A 14,333-nucleotide genomic window follows, 5' to 3' on the forward strand; every position below is an offset into this window, starting at 1 on the left:
GCCTTGACACAAGTGAAGCAGAGACTCCTGTGGACTCCTTCAGAGCAGAGGTGTTGTTTGTCTCAATGTCAGGACACATGCCCCAGCCTTCTAAACATACAGAGTAAACATATCTGACACAGCAAAACATACTTGAGCTCTCTTAATATTTAATATGAGCAATTGCCTCACTTATTTAACAGCATTCATATTAACCCTGTACACATGGAGAATAGAGAACAGCAGCTGCAGTAAAATGCCTCCAAATGCTCTTAGTTTTGCAATGGTTCTGACATTTTCTTGCAGGATTGCTTGCTAATGCTCAAACCTTTCCATGAACCACTTCTCAGTTTCCATGTTTTCTCTTTTTTTATAAGGAATTAGCTAAGAGGACTCCCTCCAAGCATCCTGATCACCCAGCTGTCCAGAATGCACTGCAGGCAATGAAGACAGTCTGTACAAATATCAACGAGACCAAGAGACAGATGGAGAAACTGGAAGCCCTTGAACAGTTGCAGTCCCATATTGAAGGATGGGAGGTAGGATGCAGGACCAGCAAGCTCCCTGGAGGCTGTTACCTGCACAGTTTCATGACTCATGTTGTGCAAAGGGATTTCTGTTTCTTTTGTGACCTGTAAACACTCTTGAAGGTGTGGGCAGCATCACTCAGAGGAATTTGGAATTTAGAGTGTATTTGTGTGTGCAGGCTGGTGCTAAATTGTAGCCGAACAAGAAGATTATGAAAGAGAGGAAAGTGTTAGAGCTAGAACAGAGCTGACATTTCTAATGGGTAGATCTCACTTGAAACTGATGCACTCATAAGGGTGAAATCCTTATGAGTGCATCAGTTATTTCACAGTTTAATGGCAGATAAAATAAGGGTGTGTTAGTAAAAGTTCTTCATTGTGCACTCATAAAGAAAAGTTAATTTCTTTTTTATGTTTCAGGGGTCAAATCTGACAGATATTTGCACACAGCTCTTGCTGCAAGGGTCTTTGTTAAAAATCTCAGCAGGAAACATCCAGGAGAGAATGTTCTTTCTATTTGATAATCTCCTGGTATATTGCAAGAGGAAATCCAGGTGAGTCCCTCTGTATTTTCAGTTTTACCATTCAGAAGATGTGTAGGAAGAAGCTGTGATCATTTACTGATCATTCACTGTATTCTCTGTTGCTTCTGTAGGGCTGAGTCACAGGTGGAAATTTCCTCTGTTCTTGACTATTTCTATCACTTAGGCAATAGGAGAGAGAAGTCACTATGTGGTAGGATCAATTTTCCAGGCAGTATCAGAGTGCCCCTCTGAGAAGTGTGCAGACCAAAGAGGAGTTAAAACAGTGCAGCTAAAGCTCAGGGTGAGTTCTTACAGACAAAAAGCTGCTGAGGGCAGCTGCATCTCCAGGAATTATGTGAAGGTGCCAGCTTACATTGTGAAGTTATGCTAAGCATAAGAGGGTGATGTGGAAAATGATAAAAAGCCAAGATAGGGGAAAGTGGAAGACTAAGCAAACATAAAATAGATGCAGGGCCCAGGGAGTGGGAAAGAGATAAAGATTTGGCTGTTGCTGTCAGTATTTACAACCCCTGTGCTCTGTCTGTTGTCCTCCTTTCTTATCCTGGTAATTTTTTTGCACCATCCCACCTGATAAACCTTAAGTATTGTTAAAACCTGCTGCTTGTAATTAAAATAGCATTGGCAGAGTAGAAGGCAACTTGCTTCTGCAGCAAAAATATGGAATTTCTGTTCCTGAGCTTTTCACCTTCACAACCCCAGTCTCATTCTCATGTCTTGGTCTGTTCTGAACTTAAAATGCATTTTCTGCACTCCCTTCTCTTCTACCTCCCTTTCCTGTAATACAATCCCCCTGCTTCAAGTTAGACTTTCTTACTGGTGATGGCCAAATAGAACAGCCAACCCAATCAGAAATTCTGTAAAACCAGTATTCTCTCCAAAGAAAATTCTAATTTCTCAAAATTTGTGTATTTTAATACTTTTTAAAAATTTTTCTTTCTTGCTTCCCTCCCCCCCCCACCACCCCAGGAAATTTTGGAACCATTAAGCTGTGAAAGCTAATTTCAGTAATGTTCAGACTTTTTCGTGTTTTTATAATTTATAATGCCGAATTTATACAACCTAAATACAAATTATTAGATCATGCCTACATTTAAAATTAGATGAGATATAGATGTTTAAATTTTAAAAAATTGCAGCATTAAATCTAAAAGACTTAAAATACTTAAAATGTTATCTACCTGAAGCATTCTGACTCTGAAATGATGCATAGGAAAGGAAACACTTCACTTGGACCCTTTACCAGATTTACCAAAGTCCAAAATTCTGTATGAAACAGAGTTCAAAAATGTGTGTGTTTTTTAACAGAAACCATTCCTTTAAAAATCCCAGTTAATTTGATACTAATCTTCTACTCCTTCAGAGCTCTTAGAAGCTGTTTTTCTCGCCAGTTTGTAGTTGAGGTTAGCCTAACTCCAGCACTGTCCAGACAGGTTTTCCTGGAACACTAAGATTTGGAAAACAAAATGTTTCTAGTGCCCTTTAAGCAGAAGTTTCTTTTTATACAGGAGACATTACCAAGCTCCTCTGTAGTTTGGCCTGATTTTGGAGGAACCTGCTATAACATTTGGATTTCTCAAGGGATTGGTATTGTTTACCTTTGTCTGACAATGAACTCAAACTGAGGGGATGTTGAGAATCTGAATTCCACTAAAAAGCATAATATTTCATGAAATCTGCTGGAAGTTGCCTAATGTACAAGATATATTTTGATCACTGAGCTACCTTAATTTTGATATTTCTGCTGTCTCACTGCAATTTATACTTAGTCTACAATGGAAATCAGTGTCTTTTCCTTTGTGTTGGTGTGTCCATTTGGCCAGCTGCTCTCAAATAATGAACATGTTAGTGGGACACACCTTAAAAAATACTGAAACCCCATTAAGAAACGTCTCTGTCTGTTCCTAATTTGAGATTAAATGACTTAGTTTTCATCTCATTGTGTTGTGCTAACTTGTAGAAATCAGTGGAGTATTTCCTGATTTAAGAATGCAGTCAGAATTCAGGACACAGTCTTTGATAAGTAGTCAATAATGCAGCATTCCAATCTGGACATCATATTTTTTCACAATAACATAAATTAGGAGTAGGATTGTCAAACCCAGTGTAAGATGTGTTTAGAATCAGAACTAGATCTGTGATTTTAGCTCTGCGATAGCTCCTTTTGCAGAAGTGTAGGGAAGTCTGTCAAACTGACGACATCGATTTTCAGAGCTGAGTATTGTTTTTTAGTTTTAGCAGGATTGTAGACTGCTGTTTAGATTGAATCCTGATGTCAGGAACAGTATGTTTCATGTAGGGAAATAGGCTGAACAGTTAAAGGCTTTCCCTAGGGCTGCCAGGACGGGTTTTCTTTTGACTTGAGGAGTGTCTTTAGGAAAGGATTCAATAGCTTCAAGATCACAGTCCCTGTCAGTCTGATTGGATGTAAATATGTGGTCATCACCAAATGTCTATTTGTTTCTAAAGGTAGTTGTAAAAAAAAATGTTCAGAAAAAATGGGTGATTCTAATCTCACCTCAGTTTATTATAGGTATTTCACTTTGACAGGAAATTTTTTCCTCAGCTGATTTTTACTGCAATATTTTTTGAATCCTACGAGGTACTGGCAAATTGCCACAGCAGAACCTTCACTGACTGGAATTTGGACACTTGCCACCTCTTAATGACCATTTGTTACCAGTTGTGTTTTGCCTTGTGTGGCAGGGTTATTCTTGGATAGTAAAACACAACAGGTGTCACTTGGATAGTTTTAAACCCATTTTAGCCATAAAAAACAGAACATAACTAGTAATGAAAAGTGCTTTCCTGAATTCAACAGAGACACTATAAAGCTTATGGATGATGTAAATTTGGGTGCAAAATTAGCCCAGCAGAATTTCCCCTACAAAAACACGTAACACATGTGCCAGACCGTGTGACACTGGCCTCTTCACATCGTTCATTTCATATTTGAAGTTTGGTGCATACCCCAAAATGATCACAGCTTTAGGCAAACAGAGGAGTCAAACGTAATGCAGCCAGTGATGCTGCAGTTGGCATCCTGAGGCCACGTGCTGTTCATGGACATGTATTTCAGTCAGTCATCAACAAGGTACATCTTGAAGCCACCCCCATCTTCACATAATCTGACAAAACAAGCTTGTTATTGCTATACTAACACTGGTACACACCTATCTTGGAAATCTGAATGAGTATTCCAATTATTTAACGTCAGAGGTATGGTCAGATACCACCAGTGGCTATATTGAAATCCTGCTTTAATAGTCATATCTCAGATTGATTTATTCATATATATGTTAGACCGTTTGCTTATGTGCTGTAACAGTTTGCATCCTAATTGCAGAGTTACTGGGAAAAAAGCATCTAAAAGGACAAAGTCAATCAACGGGTCCCTTTATATCTTCAGGGGCCGAATAAATACAGAAGTCATGGAAGTAGAGAATGTGGAAGATGGAACAGGTAAGTGACTAAATAACTTCCTGGCCATCACCAGGAAGTTCAGCTCTTGTGTTGGAAGGTAGTGCAAAAGTACTTGTCCACCTCTTTTAGCAAAATCTGAAGCAATTTATGGAACTTGTAGCACCTTCATTATTGGACCAACTTATGTGGTTGAAAGACTGGAAATGCTTTCAGGCACTAGTCCTTCCTTCTGAAATGACCTTATTAAGAGCATGTGCTCCCAGAAGCTTATCTATTTTTGCTCCCAATCCAAGTTAATTTAATAAAAGTTACTTCTGTCTTCTTTTCGTCCTTTTTTTTTTCAAAGCGCAAGCCATTACAGCTAAAATAACATAATTTCTGGCTCTTCTTCTCATTTAGAATGCTACTAAATACTAGTCTTAGTATCCAAAAGGAGCATGGAATGTGACCATGAGCAAAATACGGGAATGACAGTTCTGTTAGGATTCTTGTATCCTGACACAGCCAGGAAGACCGGCTGGGGTTCTGATTCCATCCATAAAGGCCGCACCACCACTGCCCCTATTGTAATAACCAGGAATTAGTATTATGTCCTTTAAACCGCTGACACATAAAGAGTTTCCATGTCGTGGGGACAGAAATCCTTACAGTGCAGGAAGATAGTGTATCCCCAGAAAATTCAGAACAAATAGCCTGAACAAACATCATAGACTCTTCCACTGATGGCTTGTATTTAAAAGACTTGAGTTCTTCTGAGGTGAAATCAGCCAGTGTCACTCTTGGGACTGAAGCATTCAGTCCGTTTGAACAGCCTGTTGATACTTGTGCTTCCAGAGTGGTAAGTACAGCTGGTTCCATGGGCAGTCAGTAAGGAACGCCTCAGGAATCAAGGCCTTCAAAGATGATTTTATTGAAAGTGTCCCACACTGGTTTGGTTAAAGGAGCAGGCTTCCAGCTCACTGTGTGCTTTGTGCTTGGACTTTTTGCAGCAGATTACCACAGCAATGGCTACACGGTGACAAATGGCTGGAAGATTCACAACACAGCCAAAAACAAGTGGTTTGTCTGTATGGCCAAGACTGCCGAGGATAAACAGAAGTGGCTGGATGCTATAATCAAGGAAAGGGAGCAGAGAGAGAGTAAGTGGATGATGTATTTTGTACAGCACTGAATGATCTTGTAGGACAAATGTATATGCTCATAAATGTATTTGAAAGAAAAAAGGTTACACATTTTCCTCCATGGAGAAAATGAAAATCTGTCCATAATGTTTTCCAAAGGCTAGGAAACAGCTCTGAGGTCTCAGAAGGTTCTTGATTCACTGCAGTGTATTACCATAAAGCAGTTAGGATGAACTTCTCTTCCTAAAAAATGTACAGCTCTCCTTTTCTCTAGCTTTACAGCTTCACGTAAATTCTGCCTAATGTCAATCTCTGATAAAATTAGGCATGGCCACTTCAGACTGCCTGTTCTCAAGCTAGTCTTGGAGGTGTCTAAAATCTGTGTCTCTTCTGGACTCCAGAGTTGCCCAGATTTGCAAGTTCTAGAGTAACAAATCCAGAAAATTATATGTTCAGGCTGGAAGACATAAAGCATCTACAGCACCAGAACAGCTTTTGCAAATGCTGTCCTCCTAAAGCAAATTGCAAATGTAAAGAGAACTCCCCCTCCCCTGCTGCTGCCACTGGTGAATCAGCCAGCCCACGGGGGGATTTCTGTGTGGCAGTGCATGTGGCTGGGTCATGTCCAGCTTTTCATCCACCTGCACCTGTAAGTGTTTCCAGGGCTGTTCTCAATCCATTCTCCCAGCCTGTATTTGTGCTTGGGATTGCCCTGACCCATGCTCATCTTGCTTTGGACTTTCTTCATGTTCTGTAAACCATTTTGTTTTGTGTGGTATGATATAAACATAAGTTTAAAGCTGCTTTTTAAAATGTGGAAGAAAACCTGCATCGTGGTGGTACTAAACTTACCAATGACAGTTTTGTATGCAGATGAAAAAAATACGTAATTTCCCCTTTAAATGGAAAGTAAGTCAATAAATGTTTGTGTTTCTGCAATTTTTGCTGTTTGGCCTCAGCTTTTGACTTCAAGGAAACATTTTATTTGATGTTAAAGATCTGAAGGAGTTTCTGCTTTATATTCCAGGTTTGAAACTGGGAATGGAGAGGGATGCATATGTCATGATTGCAGAGAAAGGAGAGAAGCTGTACCAAATGATGATGAGCAAGAAAGTGAACCTTATCAAAGACAGGAGAAGAAAATTAAGTACTGTTCCCAAGTGCTTTCTTGGCAAGTAAGTGGTATTTGAATTGAAAAGGTCTTTCACACTAGTTAATGGACTCTAGAATTTCTGGGGATGTCATTGTGACACACATCAGATGTGCTTTGATGCAGCTTAATTACAAGGACCATAAGCCCCATTACAGTCATGATTTATTAAAAAATAATCATTGATCTTTGTTTCACACCATACACAAGCTGAATAGTGTGACAGCTCACTCTGTTTTACAGTAAGTCATAATAACTGCTTCAGATCATCAAAAGGAGTAAGAAAACTACCTTAAACTCCCACAAGCTCCAGGCTGTTGGTGGCCTAACCTGCACTCTCTTTGACAAGCAAATGCTTTCCAGGTGATACTTAAATCCGGTGAACTGTCCAAGCCTCAGGGTTGTATATAGAAGTTTCCTGTTTGTCAGTGTAACAGGCACCAATGAAATTTTGTGCATCATATGACCTGATATGTTTTTTAGAAGCATAGGACTTCATTGGCTGGAAAAACACTCTTTGATTCAGCTAGATATTATAAAATAATGACAAACTAATTCTGAAGGATGACGCGTGAAGAAGCATAAGAGACTCTGTGGACGTCTTGGGTCAGTGATTGGCAATGGCAGCAGTGGGGCTTCTGTAGGGACATTTCCTCTGGGGCACAGCATTCAGTAGCTGACCTAAGAAGACTTTTCTGCCTCAGCTGTTAATGACTGACATGATCAGCTGTGGGAAGAAAAAGAGTCCTGAGGCAGTGACGCGTTCATTTCCCTTCCCTCTCCGGTCTCTGTTCATTTCTCTTCCTTCTCCTCCCTCTCCACCCCTGTGCAGCAGCATTGCCAGTGCACAGGGGGGGAAGTGTCTTTCTGCCTGGCAGAAGGCAGGCTGGTAGCATAGGTTGGTGATACTTCAGTTAGAAAAAAAATTTCTTGCTATTGGAGAAGTAGTTGCTTTTTTCTTCTTCACACACATCCTCCACCCCCCCACCAGCTGGTCTTGTTGCATTAAAACTGAAGCCTTTTAGATCTGATAATGGCAGTTCTTATTTTCCATGGAAAAAGAAGTACAAGGTCAGAAACTTATGTTCTTCCAGTGCTTTTATGCATGACTCTATTGTGGGCTCCCTGATACTGTGCTTAGTTTCCAGTCCTATCCAGGATTTCCTGCTACTACTTTTCCTTTTGAAATATCTGTTTGCTTACAGTCTGTCCTGCTCAATGCCCTCACTTTTCTTGACAGCCACCTGACTCTCCAGTAGTGAGGACTTGACCTATCTTTGCTAATGGCTAAGTGAGCCCAGACTGAGATACCTACAGGTATCCTGATCTCTTACAAAAGGATTATTTCTCCTAATGTTCCAGCTGTTCCCACAGCAATTAACTCTGCTGCTATCTTTTCTGCATTCACTTGTTGGTATAGTCCTGGGAAACTCAGCTGAGAGCAGCTCAGTCAGTACATTCCAGTCATGACTGGCAGATTTTGTATCATTTCCAGGGTTTTCCCTAAAAAATGCTTTTTGGCTGTGACCTGTTTATTTTTGCAGGACACTCCTGCCTAAGGGAGTCACTGATGACTGTGCTGAGCTGTATTTAGTGGCTTTTTGTTATATGCAGCTGAGAGCAACACAAAGGTCACAAAAATAATTTTTCTCTTGGCATGTGAATATCAGCATCTCATAATTCAGGAGATAAAATGTTTTTTTGGGGGAAACAACATGATCTAATCCAAATATTTTCAAAGATTTCACATGCATTTATTTATAAGTCTGTTTACTGAACTTAACTTCAGCAACTGACTGGCTTGACTGGAAATCTATTTTCCTCATCACTCTTTGTGGCATTAAAGCAAGTAACCGGTGATGCAGTTGGAATGATGTGTGTTGCTGTCACTGTGTGTAAATGATATGCTGGCTGTGCTTCTTTTCAGCACTGCAAAACCTTGAGTGTGTAAGAGAGAGCATCTGCTAACCTCAGGAGAGTTCAACCATATATCATCAGATTGTACAGTCCTTGATGGGTTGGATTTTCCTATGTGTTTCTTGTGTAGAAATACAGTTGTTCCAGGTCCCTTAATTTCCAAGGTGTAGCTGGGAGATGGTGTCCTGACCTGGATGTCAGATGAGAACTGAGCATTGCAGCTTTGGGAAGTTATCCTGGAGAACTGCTTCAGACAGGATGAGGAAACAAATCAAGCTTTGCCATCCACTCTTTGAGTTGACGGCTTTTTAGAAACAGTCTAGCATATTCCTTAAGAAACTCTTGGAATATTTTTGGATCATGCACTTTTCAGGGCTTATAAAGTCTTCAGATCAAATGATTACTGGTTTTGCTTCTGAATCAAATGTCATAGAAATCTTAAAGCAGCTCTTAAGAAAACCATCCCATGATTGGGAAGCTTCACAGCTGTGAGGGTAGCACAGTTATTTTCCTGTTTCAGCTCACCATATCAACTTTACATTCACGATCCACATAAACTCCAGAGACAGGTCCAAATAAAAGAAGCAGGAAAGGTAACAGGGGTAGCTTCACTGAAGTTTTAGGCAACCATTTATAGTCTATGGCTATAAAGTGCCATAGACCCATTGCTCTTGAAGGGGAACTCCAGAGCAGCAGGGCCTGTCCCTGGGGTGCTTCCCATGGGTGCAGTCCCTGGCAGCAGGTCTGTGATGGGGCTCTGGGCAGCAGGCCTGCCTTATGTCCTTAGTAGTGAGGCTGGAGCATCATTCTTACTTCGCCTCCCTCTGTAGTTTATATATTCTGTTTCTGATTTTAAATACGTACAGAAACAGTTCAGAATCACTATGAAAAGAACTTTCCTTAGGAGATAGCCTGACTCATCACTGTTCACAGAATTCACAGAAGACTGGGTTGGAGAGAACTTAAAGATCATTGAGTCCAACCCAGCTCCAATACCTCAACTAAAGCCTGGCATCCAGTCTTTTTTTAAACACATCAGGGATGGTGATTCTGCCACCTCCCCGGGCAGGTCATTCCAGTACTTTATGACTCTTTCTGTGAAAAACTTTTTCCTAATATCCAACCTGTATTTTCCTTAGTGTAGCTTGTGACTGTGTCCTCTGGTTCTGTCAGTGCTGCCTGGAGAGAGAGACCAACCCCACCTGAGCACAACCACCTTTCAGGAAGTTGTAGAGAGTGACAAGGTCACCCCTGAGTCTCCTTTTCTCCAGTCTGAACACCCTCAGCTCCCTCAGTCATTCCTCACAGGGTTTGTGTTCCAAGCCCCTCTCCACCCTCATTGCCCCCTCTGGATGGGCTCGATGTCCTTCCCACACTGGGGGGCCAGAGCTGGACACAGCACTCAAGGTGCAACCTCACCTGTGCCACTAATCTGGCTTTAGGGACTTCACAAAACTCTACTGGCTCCCATGGGAATCTCCTGGCATAGTGGAATAAATTCTGCTGCTTTTTCTGTACTATGACAGCTACAGAGTAGCCCCTCAGCAAACCAAAGTTTTGAGTCCTGAAGTTGTTTCATTATTCTAAAGGCAAAATGCAAACAATTCCTATAGCTTAGATCAGTCAGTACTGATAAATACAAAGAGACTAATAATACTTCAGTTAAAGCCCACAGGTGGAGACATGGATACTGGCTTTGTTAAGCAGCAACCTTCTGCACATTGGCAATCACCCAAGTGTTTTATTGAACTCACATTTCCCATAAGTTGCTCTACTTTCATACATTCCTTTTGTTCTTCTCCATGACTGTAACACATTTCTAGCATAATTGATAATTAACCTGGCAAACAGCTCAGTCCTCTGGGGCTCTGACAGAGCTGGATTAATCAGACTTGCTATGGCTGTTTTTTTGCACTTCCTTTCTAATAACATCCTAATATCTATCAATTTTTTGGCTTTTATTCTGCCCATATGGGCAGCTCTGCCCCTCAACAGAGAGGTTTTGTTTTGTGCTGCATGAGCAGCAGATGAGCCTTAGCGTCTTCTGTGTATAAATTAGAATCATGTTGTTTGTAATCTGCCAGGCACCACCTCCAGAAAATGACCTTAAATTAACCTGTCAGTGGGACTCATGCTATCTGTTACTGCTCTGTACTGCTTGAATTCAGTAGGTTGAGTCTTCTGTCCTAAGTCCTACTGTGATTGCCTTAAAGCCAATCCAATTACACCATGGGGCTGGGGACAGAAGTCAGACCCAGTGAAGGAAGATGAGCATGTGTAAGTCAAATCATGAACACTACTTGGATAGGTAACTTGGGAAGAAATAGCTGGAAAGGGAGGATACCCTACTGTTGAACTTGATTTAGGGTCTTCAGTAAATCTTGCTTGCTAATCTTTTCCCCCATGGATGTCTGGATTGCTCCATAAGATGAGGATTTGCATCATCCTTATAGATACAGCCATGTCATCTTTCCTTTTGTGTGCACACTGTCAGTGAGCTTAGGGCACTGATGGGAAGAGGCTCAGTCTTCTACAGAGCATTTCCTCCAGGAATGTAGGAAATGAAGCCACTGGGTAGAGGTACCATTCCTTACAACAGTTGTCACACTTGCTCCAAGGAGAGTCTCCTGTGGTTGGCCGATGACTCACAGAGGCAAGTGCCTGCTGCCACTTGGAGCTAACTTTGTGTGTTCTGCTCCCCTTTGCAGCGAGTTTGTATCCTGGCTCACTGAGATTGGAGAGATAAGCAAACCAGAGGAAGGGGTCAACCTGGGACAGGCACTCTTGGAAAATGGAATCATTCATCATGGTGAGTGTGCCATATCATAAAAAGAAACAAGATTTCAGTAATGCCCTGGAAATAAGGGTAGAAAACTTACTGAAACTGTTCACATGATGTTGAAATACTTTTTGCTGCCATACCCATCAAATCCTCAAAATGTTTAGTGATTTTTGGGATTAATTTCCTGCCACCAGCATGCTTCTGCTTTTGGAGTCGCAGGGTTTTGGGCAACTTCAAAAATGGCTGTAAGTGCTGTGAAAGCTATTGTGGGAATTTGCAACACTTTTTTCAAAACTCATTGAGAAAGGTCAGATGTTCCCAATTCCCTTCACTAGGACTGTTTCCAAAGACTTACATGTAAACTGAATCTGATGTAAAATTTTAAAAATCCAATTTTTACCAACTGGCCTATAAAGAACATGGTGGGGACAAAAGACAATTTAAATTATCATGCTGATATTTTAGTTTCAGATAAGCACCAATTTAAGAATGAACAGGTGATGTACAGATTTCGCTATGACGATGGAACATACAAGCCAAGAAGTGAATTGGAAGACATCGTGTCCAAGGTTTGCTTTATCATTCTTAGTTAGAACTTTGTAATTTGCTCTCCCTCTGAATGTCATTGACCTGCTGTGTGGGAGATTGCCATTGCTGTTGATCTGTGTTGTTTTGAGCTGTCCATCCTAATGCCAGAGGAGACATTCACATTAGGGAGAGGAAGCAGAGTTTAGCAATGAGCACCATACAATTGTGACTGCACCCATGACTGCTGATTGCAATCCCAGTAGAGTAACAAAAGGGTTTAAAACAGTAGGTGGTAACATGTCTGTTGCAGATCTGGGCATTATGGTTCAGGGGGATGGAAGAGATCAATATTTAACTGTTCCTAATAACCGTTTGTCAAATGAGTTCTGTTGATGCCATTTGTCTGCATACCTTTTAATAAATTTGATTTTTTTCTTATGGACATTGGTTAATGGGTTAATTGTGAGGAAGGATTAATGGAGAAAATGTTGGAATGGAGGTGATTAGAGGTAAAAACAGATTTCTGGCTGTTGAAAGCCAGGAAGGAAGGAAGGATGTTTGACAGAGAGGCTAAAGGAACTGTTTTGAATATCAATATTAATAAATAAAAAATTCCAGCTGAGTAGAGACATCAGTGTCCAGGTTTTGTTAGCATTAGCCAGTCAGTGTTTCTTTGAAAAGGAAAAAGCTGCTAACACACTGCATCTTCCATTCCTCAGGGAGTGAGGCTGTACTGCCGACTGCACTGCCTGTATACTCCAGTGGTCAAGTAAGCTCCCTTTGTGATCCCTTTGTATTTATTATCTGGCTTTGTTGAAAAGATGACCTTACTATTGAAATCTTTATTGTTTCTTACTATAAGCAATAATTTTCTGAATTTTCTTGGCTCTTCTACTGCCCTTGATCTCCGCAGCTTAGACCTATAGTTGCAGTGCTGCTGCTAGAGGATGTTGGAACTGGGGATTCAGGGAGAGAGAGCAGCTGGGTATGGTTACAGTGGCTCTGGTTCAGGGCAGAGTGGTGCCCCATGTGGTGGGGATTGTAGTTACTGTAGCATTTGGGTTATAGAAAATGTCAACAGATGCTGAAATGATGTAAACAGATTCAAGTGTGGTGCTAGGATTCTGTCATTCAGAGCACCCTAAACAAGCAAAAGCCAGTCTGAAGCAGAATAAAAGCTGAAGCTGTAATTTGAAAGAAACCCTGAAAGTTTTGTGTGGAATCTTAAGAACTTGGCTCTGTATAAATAACTGCTGAATAATTGAGGCAGTCTGCAAATGCTAGGTAGCTCTTCCCAGAGCCCAGGAGATGATTTTCAGATGTTGTTTACCTTACTGTGACATCAGATGAACATTTCTGGCCTATACTGGAAACCACCCTGAACTCTGTAGTTGTTCTACAACTGCATGGAAGATTAGGCATTTTCACTTAGAAGAACTTAATTTTTTACAAATAAAAAACTTATGAGAAATAAAATACATCTAGTGGAGATGGCTGGATTCCCAAATTCAGCAAAACTGACCTCTTGTCCATGAGTTGTACAACTGAATTTTCACTGAGAGAGGCCACTGTCATGCTAAAAGGAGCTGCAATGATAGTTACAGTTTATAAGTCATAAATTTGCATCATTAGAACTCTGTTTTTTTCCCAGAATAACTGTTCTACAATGGCACAGATTCCACTTAGCCCAAAAGGTGTGGAGAGAGCAGGAAAGCATGATGCTGCCAGTGGCAGACAAAATGATTCTGTAGATGCACATGTGTATTTGCAAGAACACATTTCACCCCGAAGACAGCAATTCATATGCAGAGCAGAAATGATGGGATGTGAAGTTCAAAAAATGTCCCTGAACTCAGGGTACCCACAAACTGAAGTGGACCTACTCTAATGCTTTAGGGAATCAATAAGGACAAGATAACTCCCACAGGCCCATCTTGTGGTGTTTTATCAATGTGCTATTTTTGTAATAGCTTCCCAGCTGGAGAAGCTGTTAGGATAGCTTCTTATATCAGCATTGATCTGTGCCAGTGACATTGTGAACACAAACTCTGTATAATCAATGAAAGGTACCAGTTTTAGGATCCTTCTGAAGTTTTAGGATCCTTCTCTGAAGTTTTAGGATCCTTCCTGCCTTTTCTCTTTCTTATTCCTTCTTCCTTTTATAGCCATGTTAGAAAACCAAATCTCTCAGGCTGTCCTTGTTTTGTCTTCTTATCCTGACTCCTTGCCTCTGACAAGGCTCACCTTAGCCTAAGGAAGATAGCTTTTGCCAAGTTCGTTGCCATTGCTTTGTGCTGTGCCTTTGGATCACTGCTTTATCTGGCATCTTGGGACTGCTGATCCCTTCACTCGTGCTGCCTTTTC

The 14,333-nt window shown here is 40.9% G+C and overlaps 1 protein-coding gene across 3 annotated transcripts in view; it reads left to right on the forward strand.

The window, feature by feature from the left end:
- The window catches only part of PREX1 (phosphatidylinositol-3,4,5-trisphosphate dependent Rac exchange factor 1), a 120,006-nt gene that overhangs the window by 69,030 nt on the left and 36,643 nt on the right, over positions 1 to 14,333 (forward strand). For all 3 annotated transcript variants that reach the window (XM_036395777.2, XM_036395778.2, XM_036395779.1), the window contains exons 6-13: positions 357 to 518; positions 927 to 1,060; positions 4,395 to 4,510; positions 5,461 to 5,610; positions 6,620 to 6,767; positions 11,368 to 11,468; positions 11,907 to 12,010; positions 12,689 to 12,738. In XM_036395777.2, the coding sequence (XP_036251670.1) occupies positions 357 to 518; positions 927 to 1,060; positions 4,395 to 4,510; positions 5,461 to 5,610; positions 6,620 to 6,767; positions 11,368 to 11,468; positions 11,907 to 12,010; positions 12,689 to 12,738 (965 nt within the window). The remainder of the gene's footprint in view (positions 1 to 356; positions 519 to 926; positions 1,061 to 4,394; positions 4,511 to 5,460; positions 5,611 to 6,619; positions 6,768 to 11,367; positions 11,469 to 11,906; positions 12,011 to 12,688; positions 12,739 to 14,333) is intronic.

This window comes from Molothrus ater, chromosome 17, assembly GCF_012460135.2.
Source record: "Molothrus ater isolate BHLD 08-10-18 breed brown headed cowbird chromosome 17, BPBGC_Mater_1.1, whole genome shotgun sequence".
In the NCBI taxonomy this organism is placed as follows: domain Eukaryota; kingdom Metazoa; phylum Chordata; class Aves; order Passeriformes; family Icteridae; genus Molothrus; species Molothrus ater.